Source organism: Equus przewalskii, chromosome 3, assembly GCF_037783145.1.
Source record: "Equus przewalskii isolate Varuska chromosome 3, EquPr2, whole genome shotgun sequence".
Taxonomy (NCBI): Eukaryota; Metazoa; Chordata; class Mammalia; order Perissodactyla; family Equidae; genus Equus; species Equus przewalskii.
Genome location: NC_091833.1, coordinates 76,713,121 through 76,726,014, shown reverse-complemented (window position 1 = coordinate 76,726,014; position 12,894 = coordinate 76,713,121). Strand labels below are relative to the sequence as shown.

The window sequence follows — 12,894 nt, the reverse complement described above, 5'->3', positions numbered from 1 at the left end:
TTGAAGATCTAACTTGTTAGTCAGCATTTAAAAATAAATTTCAAGTTAAACACAAATGACTTAAGAAGTTCTAAATAAGATAGAAGGTAAATTCTTTAAAAGATATCTTTTCAATGATTCAAATTATGTTTAAATCAATTTTTTAATAGTAATTATAATTAAACTAGAAACCTGAAATTTGGGGAAGATAACTTGTCAATGAATCAAAATTAAGTAATTATAAATAAAATTTAAATTTATTTTGCTTTTACTTGCTCTGAAAAAATGCTAGGTCACAGATGCTAATGAGACTAGAAAGTCAGATTGAATGTGTTTTACAAAAGGAAATTGGATAGTCAGTATAGTCATAAAGATTTAAGGGAATACTCTCTTTCTGAACCACTCTTGACTTGAGGCAAATAAATCGAAATAATGTTAAAATGCCAGTAAAGTATCTTTTATTTGTGATAAGATCTTTATGTAGGTCATTGCCTTTTTTGATTAGTAGGTTTACTTTGATACCCTCAGAGGCATAGAATTTTCCCCCCAAGATGGATATTTTAGTGGGTTTTCTCCCCTTTGTATTCTGCAAATGTACTTAACGAAATGGCAGGCAAAGGAAATTTAGTAATTATTTTAAAAATTACCAGTTTCTTTCTACAGCTGAGATGACACACACACATATATTATTTTAGTCTAACATATGCGTTTATACAATTACTGCCTCCCTTGTATTTAATGTTCCAAAATTTTAAAAATGGTATTATTTTTTTATTCCGTTTCTCCACTAAACTAAGAAATCTTATTAATTCCAAAGGGAGTCTTGAATACAAGACTGAATTCAGTGCTGGCTGGAAGATTCATTCAATAAATATTAATTACCTCTTATATAATAAGCACTGCTAAGTACTGAGAATGCACCAATGAGCAAAGACTCTATCCTCATGAAGCTTATAGTCTAGTGGGGATTATATAAGATGTTTAAAACTTTACCTGAATCTTGTTGCTTGTTGCTGATAAATAATATAGGCTTTTTATGAGCCCCAAATTATAATTGATAGGCACTACTAGTAACTATGTATTCTTTATTCACTACTGAAAAAAGAAAGAAAAGTACAGTCATGCAGTGCATAATATGTTTCAGTCAAAGACAGATGGCATACACAATGGTGGTCCCATTAGTTTAGTACCATATAGCCTAAGTGTGTAATAGGCTGTAGCATCTAGGTTTGTGTAAGTACTGTAGGGGAGGAAGAAATTTTCGTCTCCCTTCTGGGTTCTTCTGGCTGGTCTAAAAATTAGATTGACATGAGACAGATTAACAGGAGAAAAACAAATAAAAATTTAATAACATATATACGTGGGAGAAACCCAGGAAAATCGAATAACTCACCAAAACGGCCGAAGTCGTCACCTTAAATAGCATCCTCAGCTAAAGACAAAAGAAGATGTTGGGATTGGGAAGAGTCAGGGACTTCACAGGGAAGAAAGGCAATTCACAGGTAGGTGAAAAGAAGCGAATGTTTGGAAAACAAGTGTTTGGCCACACAGAAACAGAAGGACCCAGAGAGGACCCCAGCAAACAGGCTTCTCTAGCTTCCTCCCTGTCTGCCATCTAGTTCATGTTATGCTAAGGTAGTAGCTTGCTTCCTGAGACAAGTTCATTTATCTGAATTGTTTTAGGCAGTTAAGGGGGAGGTAACAGGAAAAACTCTCTGAGTCTTTTTTGTTTCTTAAAAATAATCAGCCTAAAATAATCCTCATGTTAAAGAGACACATTGTGGGGTGGCAAATTTTGTTCCCCTTCACTACTCTCTATGATGTTCACACAATGACAAAACCACCTAACAACACATTTCTCAGGACAAATCCCTGTTGTTAATTGACGCGTGACTGCATCTGAAGTGTTAGGAACTTCTGGAACTGGTGAACTTAGCATAGTGACACCTTAAGGCCACCAGAAAGTACTGTTCAGATAAGCCATCTGATAGCTCCAGCACGAACCCTGCTTGCCACTTTAATGTCCAGCCTTATGGCTTCATATGCCCATGAGCTTCCGGTAACCGAGGCTGGGAAGATACGCATGTCGCTCATGTGGCAAGTTAGGAGCTTGTACCTGGGCTGTTGCCTTGAAGTTTGGCAGGGATAGTGACAGTTCACACATTGTTCTCTGTTTTTAAAATATTTCTAGGTTACGGTGTACATTCTTTAATCTTCCATTTTATTCTATAATTTCTTTCTTTGCCTTTCACGTTAACTTCTAATTTGAGTTTAGAATTTCACAAGGTGATCTCTACAATTGATCAAATAAATATTATATAGAGTGAAGTTTTAGAATAAAAGAAATGCCAAATAACCCTAAAAGAGCTCAAATTCCTGTATTAAACCTGTTCCCTCAGCTTTACCCTTCCATCCACCCATCTCCTGATGATGAGTATTTTGATAATGTCTTTCATTCTAGGTGTTCACAAAGCCAGTAACTAAGTAGTTCAGCTTGATCTTTTAAAATGGTTTTAAAGCCCCACTCACATAATTTTTTTTATCAGAAGTAGTATAAAACTATTTAGTACAGTGGAGATGCATTTCAGGAGTTTCCAGGGAATGCCAGGTTGTTGATGCATTTAATGTCTAAATCTACAAGTTTATTCTAATAAATTTCTGCTGTTTTAAATTATTTATTTGAGCTATTTTTTCTTCAGAACCAAAACTTGCAAATGTAGTCTTTTAAATTTATCAGCTTCATGAACTTAAAAAAAAAAATTATTTAAAAAATGGGGGGGGGATTTACAAATATGGGTATTTTTACCTGAATATTTGAATAAAAGCAATACATTAAAAGCCTAGTAAAGTGTTTTCTCTCATATAATCTTTCAAACAGTAGCTGACCAACTAAACATATGTTGCATCTCTCGTTACTTGATGCTCATGGTTCTTTGCATGTGTCTTTTAAACTAGAGCTTTAACTTCCTCTTGTGCATGGTTTGTGCAAATTGCAGTTTATTAACTTGTCTTTGTCTTTGATGCTTGCAACCTAATCCATCACAGCTACACTGCCTCGAAAAGAAAGTGCTGTCAAACAGGAGACAGAGAGTGAGTATGCTTAGTGTATTAGTAGGTATTCTCGATGCATGTTTGTTTACTGTCTAGAAATTAGTTATTTGTCTTGAAAAACATTACACCAAAAATGCTGATCACTCTGAGTTGCCAGGTATTGGTGAAAGAAAACCAATGTGATGATTGTGGTATGGCTACAAGAAATATGTAATATCGTTAAAAATATATGGTGGGTAGTCAGAAATTTGTGGAAAAGCTTAACCATTATACTTCTGTTTTCAGGCTGTGTTTAGAAACTATAAAAAATTCTTAGAGATATGGTCAGATTTTGCATAATGAAACCAGTTTGTCCCTAATTGTCCTTATTATATCTTCATTTGTCCCTTCTGACCATCAGCAAATAATACAGGTTTAACTGAGAAATATTCAAGAAGAATAAAAAAAGTTATTGTTTATATTTCATTCTGAATAAAAATATCACATTTTCTTGTAAAAATAGAATCCTTCTTTGATGTACACAGGATATTGTCCAACCATATTCTTCTCATTTTTCCTCACAACTGTGATGATACCTATGTTTATATCTAAACACAGGTGTCCTGCGTTAATATAGTTAATGATGTATGTACTATATTTTACTTGTATTTTAAATATAACAAATTTTCAGCGTGGTTTTTTCCCTTCATTTTGTTTCGTTTTTTAAAAACTGTAGTTAATCAGTTCATTTACTGTAAAAGCAGAGTTTCTGGGTTCAGGGGTGTAGTAAGTTGAACTGAATGTAATTCACTCTTTTTGTAGGGCAAGAATGATCAAGTATTAGCAGTTTCATGTAGTTCAACCTAATAATGTTGATTTAATGTGGAGGCGAGTCATATTGGAATGTGGCAGTTTTCTTCAAAAATATAACAAAGTCCTGTTAGCTTGCACACTAGGGGATCCCTGACCTTCATCTGTGTTCATGTCATTTGAATGGGAAAGAAATCCTCATCTACTTTCGTCTAGAGATAGCATCAGGCAGCTTTATCTTTATGGTGAGGCTGGGCCGGGGCTAGATTATGTGATCTTTAGGATCCCTTTCAGTCCTGTTCTATGGATCTGCATAGTTTCGCTACTCTTTACAGTGTGCTCGAGAATGGGACACAAATGTTAATGAAAGAGGAGGACACTCTGCAACCATCCCATGCAGTAGATTTGTGCACTAGCTAGTATGAGCCCTGGAAGACCAAGGCAGTGGACGGCAGCCCTGATTTATGCTATGGATCCTTTATTCACGAAAGTCACAACTTTCAAAGTTTTACTATTTCTTAGGTCTTCATGGAAGTTCTGGGAAATTAACTGGATCTACTTCTAGTCTAAATAAGCTCAGCGTTCAGAGTTCAGGGAATCGCAGATCTCAGTCGTCTTCCTTGCTGGATATGGGGAACATGTCTGCCTCTGATCTCGACGTTGCCGACAGAACCAAATTTGATAAGGTAAAAAATAGCAGTTTGCTATTGCTTTAAGTGTGTTCCAAGATTTGGGCTCTGTTGGCCTTCTTAGTTAACCATATCTTACTTTCTAATTCTGGATCTGAGAAAACTACTAGTCAAATGGCAACTAAAATATAAAGTATCAATTAAATGACATGACAGCTTTATTAAACTTTTTTATAAATCATAAAGTGCTTACATCTATATTAAATCTAAGTTCTTTGAGCAACTATAGAGTAAAGAGGAAATAACAGCTTTTATGAAGCTAAATTATTCTCTGCAATGCATTAAATAAGTTTAAAAAGTTGATCTCAGGGCTGGCCCCATGGTTTAGTGGTTGAGTTTGGTGCACGTCACTTGGGCAGCCCAGGTTTGTATGTTCAGATCCCCGGCGCAGATCTACACCACTCATCTCGTCATGCTGTGGTGGTGACACACATGTAAAGTGGAGGAAGATTGGCAACAGATGTTAGCTCAGGGCTAATCTTCCTCAGCAGAAAAAAAAAAAGTTTATCTCTGTGTTCCTCTCTTCAGATTTCAAGTGAATAATTGTTGTGAGTTTTATTTTAGATATGTTCTGGCCCTCTTATGCTCTGACAGTACTGCATGGTCCTGTCAGTCTTGGAAGAGTTTGTTTTTGGGATTCTATTGAGATTATAGATAAAGCATATATGGTCCCTGCAGAGAAAGGAATTAAATGTGGAATGTTATTTTAAGCATTTGGTGCAGTTCTTTCATTATTGGATCATTTTGGTTTTCTTCAGATCTTTGAACAGGTGCTAAGTGAACTGGAACCTCTGTGTCTGGCAGAACAGGACTTCATAAGTAAATTTTTCAAACTACAGCAACATCAAAGTATGCCTGGAAGTATGGTATGGCTCACGGTTATTTATTGGCTAGTATTTATGATCTGTAGCATAATTATTCTAATTAATGTGTTGTCACAATTTCAATATCCAGAACAGAAAAAGAAAGACTATACAGTGTAAGGATTTTTAAAATAATTTTTGTCATTAATTTTTGTCAATAATTTTATTATCCACAAGATAAAAACAGTAGTAGTTAGAGTTTGGGCATCTAAATTAATATTCCAGCCTGTCTTAGACCTAAACATTCTCTAAATTAGTGAAGGGAAAAAATGTCTGGATTTACTTGGCAAAAAACATTTAAAAAGCAATTTTAGCATTTTAGTACTAATCAAGAAAAAAATAAAATTTAAAAAAAATGTTTGAGTGTATGTACCATGGTCTAGCAAAAAAAAAAAAAAAGGAAGAAAAAATATGGTGAGACTTGAAATCTGAATCTTTGTTATGACTTTGTTACTAACTAGCTATGAGACCTTACAGCAATTATTTAATCCCTGGTTTTCCTCATCTGTGCCATGGGTATAATAATGCCTGTTCAGCATGCCTCTTAAGTGGCATAAATGTAAGAAAATAAACTGAGAGATTTACTATAATCTTTCAAAGAACTGGAAAGCACAATACAAATAGAGCAATTTTTAAATTAAGGTCTTCTTCAAAAGGAGAACCAAGATATAAATAGCAGTCATGAAATGAATGAGAAATTAATTGTCGTTTCAAATGGTTGGGGATTTGTTGTAGATGGTGGTGGTGGTAAGTTTGCTTACTTGTTAGCTTCTGTAAGAATTTTTGATAGCATTTTTTTAAATGCCAAAGTTTTGTTAGAATGGTGAGATTTTTTTAATTTTTAAAATTCTCTCTTGAAAGTTGTTTCTGGATGTTTTCTGGTTTTTGTTGAGCTGCCCTCCCATTCCCACACCCGCTCTGAGCCTCCTGTACTTTCTCTCTCCCCACTTTCCCCTCATGTGCACACATACGAACACAACTTCTCACCCTACAATGATTCTTGGATAAAACCTAAGAATAAAGCATTTTGTGAACATTCTTAAACAGCATACTAAATTATATAGTCTTATCGGTAATACTACCTTTAAAAATCATTTTTCATAATGTATTCTCTCCTAGGAATTTTAAGACTGAGCAGGCTTTTGCTATATAAACTAGTCAAATTGTTGGTCTTTTATTATATAAAGTTCTGAATAATTTTTGCAGACTGAAGCAGAGGACCTAGATGGAGGAACGTTACCACGGCAACATAATTCTGGCGCACCACTGCCTGTCTCATCTGAGTATGTGTTCGTTACTATCTATGTTTATTTTGGAAAAAAGTGAGACTTTAAATTGAGCAAAGAGGTGTGCTGCTCCGTGAGGAGTCCAGATGACTCTCAGTAACCCGATGGCACGCAGAGACACCGACATGTGCCCAGTGTCTTATCAAGCATCTCACTGAATTAAAATTGGTCCTGTTGTGTGGCCCTTTGGCTCGTCTTTGCTCTAGTAATCACAAAAAAACACAATCAGTTTTAATGTTTGCCGGTAGGAAGTAGCATTTGAATTGCAGTGCGTTTCTCAGAAGTCATGAAGCACATTTCAAGACCCAGCTTTATAAATGACATAAAGTTATTTTGAGTGATAAAACTTAACCTGAAAAATTATTTTTATATTGGAAAGTGCTGTAGAATAATTCGTTCATTATATTTGGGCATTTTTAGTTGAAATATCAAATTTACTCATTTTGTGTATACTCTGGATTAAAGTTAAAGATGAATACACCTGAAACTTGTAACAACTTTCTGTATTTGTGTTTTCTGAACAGGAAAGATATGATCCGCCAAATGATGATTAAAATATTTCGCTGCATTGAGCCAGAACTGAACAATCTCATTGCGTTAGGAGACAAAATTGATAGCTTTAACTCCCTTTACATGCTCGTCAAAATGAGTCATCATGTGTGGACTGCACAAAATGTGGACCCTGCTTCTTTTCTAAGTACTACGTTGGGAAATGTTTTGGTGACCATCAAAAGAAACTTTGACAAATGCATTGTAAGTTTTTTAAGAAAAATAACTTAGAATTCTAATCATTGCAAAAAATAGGTAAATGTATTTAAATCAAGAAATTTCCACCTTTCCATTGGGGACTCTACAGTTCACATCCCCCAAAGCCTTAAAGCAGGGTGTTGGCTGCCATTTCTATGAACAGTTAGTTGGATGGTACTATGCCGGCTAGTTGCCCTTCTACACTGTGTTTCTTGGCAAGTTCTGGAGTAGTGGCATAGAGGCATCACCTGCCTAAGAGATCCAGTATGTTACTAAAATCTCGGTTGACTGATTAGTAACTGTAGAGTTAATGAAACAATTGAAACTATCACTTGGATTTATTGTTGTTGTTTTAATATATTCTAATGAGAAAATTAGGATTGTTTTAGTTAATCTTATTTTAATACGATTATTTTAACTGATTGTTTAAATTATTTAGTTTAATTATTTATTTAATTAGTTCAGTAGGTTTAATTAATAATCCTACTGCTGTCTTTTAAGAATAAATGGTTCTTTTAATAACTTCCAGCAATCTTTGTTTTCCTCCTCCTAATAGGAAAAACATCATTAACGACTTTATTTTTGTCTGTTAGGTTTTGGTAAGCTTGTAGGTATGAATTGGCCTGGACCAGATTCTGAAAGACAGTTTCATTTTATTAATGTATTTAGTATGAAGAGGTGGATAGGTATCATTTGAATATTTCTACCATGTAACCTCTAAGTTCTATTCAGCTGTTGAATATCCATAAATAATGGAAGATAAAAATATTAAAGGCAGTTATAATCCATATCATTTTTTATACTTTTAAAAAATAGTATTTATTGGGTTTTTGAAATTGTAAAAGCCATTTACGTTGACTGTAGAAACTCAAAAGTTGCCTCAATACGCTTGTTAATCCTCTTTCCCAACCAAATGATTTCACCTGATATTTGAAATCCCGTGAAATTTGACCACTTAAGCTTATCCTCTTCCCTTCCCCACCTTCTCCAGAGGTGATGGTAAACCTGGAAGGTCTGGTTGTAAGCTGATAACCCAAAGAAAGGGAAGAGCTACCAAAGGCTAAAATAAGGAGCCCCGTGTGACATATCTGGACCACTAGATCATGGGGACACTCTACATTTCCAGAATATGAAGGCTTTGTTGCTTTTATCAGTAAAATATAACTGTAGGTAATACCTCTCAATGCAGTAGAACATAACAGTTAAAAGCATAGGATGTAGTGTCCGGTAGATGTCGACATGAGTTCGAGTGACAAGCTTAACACTTTGCCTGGCGCAGAATAAGAGCTTATTAACTGATAGCTTGTAATGGTGGTGGTGGTGATAGTAGTAGTAACTTCAGTAATTTACAATAGTTTATTAAAGAATATTCTTGTTACTCTCGAGACAGGTAGTGGAGCAACGAAGTAAAATTAACCCAGACAAAGGTATAAACTCATATTTTCTTCTAAATTGCATGTATTTCTAAAGGATCTATCTTGTCACTCAAAGGAAGGATGGTTCCCTCTGCTGCCTATCATCTCCCTCTGTCTCTTATTTTAATTCGAGTCTTCCCATAGTATCTAGTAGATTGTGTGTGCTCAGTAAGTGGTATATGTTCTGGTATTTGGGACAAGATCAAGACCCAGGGCATACTTTCAGAAGATAATGAATGGGTCTGTGTGTATTGAACCAAAAGCATGAATGTCAGATGGCTGCAGAAAATGGAACAGACAGCACCTGAGATTGGCTGTTTCATCTGGTGGCGAAGCCCAAAGTATTTGGTCTTTTTCAAAGAACAGGGCCAAGAAAGCTAGCCTAGCGTGAACTAGAACTAAAATTAGCAAATAACTGACACATCGAGTACTACCAAGCTGGACTCTGCTGTCCAATGTATTTCTTCACTGCTTTTAGTTTGCTTTTCAGGATTCCTCACACTATAGTGATGTGGATTTGCTCTCTTAAACCTTTGAAAATGGTATGATTTGGTCAGATTGCAATGGACATAGGACGGACAAGTAATGTAGTGATATATGGCTAGCGTCAAAGTTGTAGTGTTAAACACTGAATGACCTCTGTGTCCTTCTGGTGCTGGCAGTATGATTGGGCAATCAGCTGGAAATACGCATAGCTTTAGCGTGAGAGAAGTTTTATTTTTGTGAAATTTAGTTCATGGATGGCTCTTTTCTTAAATGAATACACTGTTTCTACCATCCCAGTTACAAAGCCAGAGAAGACAGCTGTCATTAGAATATTTCCTATTAATGTTCAAGTTTATTCAGGCTATAATTGTATCCAGTGCATTTAAAATGCCACACAGAACAAAAATCTTCATGCAGCTTAATAACAATAGACCAGCATTCATAGATTAGCACTTACTATGTCCTGGGCACTTGGATAGTACTTTGCATACGTTACCTCATTTAATCCTCACAACGTCCTCCCCGCCACATAAGGGAGATGCTCCAAGAGGTTATGTTACTTTCCGCAGGTCAACAGGTAGAAAGTGATGGACTTGGTATTTATACCCAGACAGCCTGGTTCCAGCACCTGCAGTCTTACACTGCCTTCCCTACTGCATGCATTTTTACTCCTCGCAGTTATCAATACTGCTGAGGTGGAATGGTAGTAAAGATAATATGAAATGGTTGACAGCACTCGCAGGCCTTTCTTATACTAATGCCTGCAGCCTAGAAACAATGACTTTTCTAATCCATGTGTCATACGGTTTTCAAATTATACCCCCAAAATCTCTCCACAACGAAATTTTAGGTAGAAGTTGAAAATAATCCAACAGTATTCAGCAGTGTAATTCTTACTGTGAGTAGATCTAGATCCTCTGAGAAGTACGAAGAACCATAACTGAATCCATGGATTCTTTTGAACACAGATGTCTGGATTCTGTCTCTATGAAACATCCCCTTTTGCACTTTGTCGCTATCAAACACTAGCATTTTATTGAACTAATTTAGAATAAGTAATAGATACATGATTAACTATACAATGCAAATCTGTAGTAGAAATGCCTATTCTCCCTCTCTGTTCTTATACCCCAGAAATACAGAACATGAGAATTGGAAATGGCTCTGGTTCTGAAACTTGGCCACAACCAGAAGTAACCTGGAGAGGTCCTGTGTGTGCTCTGATAACTGCTCTGCCCCAGAATGGGCAATCGCCTTATACTTATCTTTCATAAATGGTAGAAATGTTTATTGGTTGTTTTTGCTTTGAACAAAGACTTGAGGTTCACAAGCTTTGATTGCATCTTGTTTTAAATAGTTTAGATTTTTCCCCTTGACTTCATTTTCTTAAATAAAATATGTGTACTTTTTATTCTATAGAAATAGTTTTTCTTAGTTATCCTTATTGTGTTAATCTTTAATTAGTGAGCCTCCAAAATGTTCTAGGTACTAAATTATGTCCTACCTCTATGATGTATACATTTGGTTGTAATTATATGTTGTTTCTAAGTTGCTTGGCTACTTCTCTCCCTTCCTTTCTGCCTAACTTTAGAGTAACCAAATAAGGCAAATGGAAGAAGTAAAGATCTCCAAGAAGAGTAAAGTAGGAATTCTTCCATTTGTTACTGAATTCGAAGAATTTGCTGGACTTGCAGAATCAATCTTTAAAAATGCTGAGCGTCGTGGCGATCTAGATAAAGCATATACTAAACTTATCAGAGGAGTATTTGTTAATGGTAAGCTTTTGTTATGTTCTAAAGAATATTTTGGTTGATTATTTTCATTGTTTCTGGTAACTTGGAAGGTGGGGAACAGGTATGTTCATTATTTTTCATATTCTATAGTCTTTTTTAAGTTTTCTGAAATTAAAGGTTTCTTGAATTTGAAAAACAGTCAGTACATAAAGCCCATTCATATTCATCAGGAACCACTTATATTTTGGGGCTCATATGGGCTTAGTACTATGCAAAATTGAAATTCATTTTTTTAAACATAAAAAGATGACCTCCTGATTACATTTCTTTTTAGCAGGAGTCTTCTGGAGACAATAGGCAGTGATGTCTGTGTAATCATGAGCAAATCAATTCACTTCTTTAGGTCTCAGTTTTCACATCCGTTACTTGAGGTAGATTAATGCTAAAATACTATAATGCACTGTCTTCCTGTGTCAGATCCCACAATAAAGTTACAGAAATAATGTGGACATGTTGTTTAATTTGAAATAAATTATCTGATTGTATATGTTCAGGAATTTTAAAAGCTAAAAATTGACAGAAAGTGGAATCATTTCATCAATTACATATAGCATTTTCAGTGGAGGCAAGTCTAGGAGAAAGACAGATAAATTACATGATTGAATGTATGGCTGATACTGTTTTTAAAATTCAAAGTAGCTTTGCTTTATCTGACTGTAAAGTAGTATATGCTCATTACACACCCCCAAAAACCAGAAAACAGATTTTAAAAACAAGAAGAAAATAAAGATAATTTGTAGTCTCATCATGCAGAGATAACATTTAATTTTTGTCCTTCCAAACTTTTTAATATGTCTCTCCCTTGTGTATATGTGCATATGGTATGTGTGTGTGTATGCGCATGCAGATGCGCTTTAATATAAAAATTTTTATCTTACATACTGTTTTGGAACCTGCTAGACTCTATAATCCTACTGTCTTTCCTTGTCAATTAATATTGATAATCATTTTTAATGATTGTATTGTATTCCACATATCACTATTTATTTACCAAATCTCCTATTAATAGACATTTATTTGCCCCAGTTTCCTGCGTATATTTTTGTATACTTGTCCAATAATTTCTTTAGGGTAAATTACTAGAAATGGAATTACTAGATCAAAAGCCAAAAGATATATCTCAAGGCTTTTGCCAAATTGCTATGTGGAAAGGTTGTACCAGTTTACTGCTGTGAACACTTGTTGAAAGTTTCCATCATATCTGCACCAGTGCTGAATATTACTAGATGTTATCAATCTTTTTATTCTTCGTCAACCTCATAGGCTATAAATTGATTTTGTTTAGGGTGTTTTTTTGCCGTGCAAGTGCTTTCAAATTTTATGTCAAATTTACTCATCTTTCCCTTTATGACTTCTGAGTTTGGGGCCATTCTTAGAAAGGTCACACTATCACAAAGTTTTTTTTTTTCTTAGCTTTATTTTCCCTAGTACGTATGATTGTGTTCATTTATTTGCTATTGTAAAAATAAGAAATGATGGTTTTAGAGAACTTTGCAACATAGTGGAAGCTTAAATGGACCTTTCTAACTTTGTCCGCACCATGATTAGCATCTTTTATGTGTTTTTATCTTGAAATTAGAGTCAAATAAAAAATACATATCTCTTGTCAACAATTCAAAGAAATACCTTAAACCACATTTAATCAAATGCAGAATCAATTCCTTGTTATATACTAGGTTTCCATATATACGTGGAACTGTTTTAGAGCGTTTTTTTTAATTAGACTTGGGTGGATATGAAGGCCTTTTAATACAATATATTTTATTAAGTCCAGAGATGTGCTTGCTTCTTAAACT

General features: G+C 34.8%; 1 protein-coding gene across 23 annotated transcripts in view; it reads left to right on the top strand.

Moving 5' to 3' along the window:
- The window catches only part of EXOC1 (exocyst complex component 1), a 54,104-nt gene that overhangs the window by 36,037 nt on the left and 5,173 nt on the right, over positions 1-12,894 (top strand). For 15 of the 23 annotated variants that reach the window (XM_070614859.1, XM_070614854.1, XM_070614848.1 and 12 more), the window contains 5 exons: positions 4,342-4,505; positions 5,267-5,374; positions 6,578-6,654; positions 7,182-7,410; positions 10,897-11,080. In XM_070614859.1, coding sequence (XP_070470960.1) covers positions 4,342-4,505; positions 5,267-5,374; positions 6,578-6,654; positions 7,182-7,410; positions 10,897-11,080 — 762 coding nt within the window. Of the gene's footprint in view, positions 1-3,024; positions 3,070-4,341; positions 4,506-5,266; positions 5,375-6,577; positions 6,655-7,181; positions 7,411-10,896; positions 11,081-12,894 lie in introns of all 23 variants that reach the window. The other 8 variants (XM_070614850.1, XM_070614838.1, XM_070614845.1 and 5 more) reach the window with 1 other exon arrangement.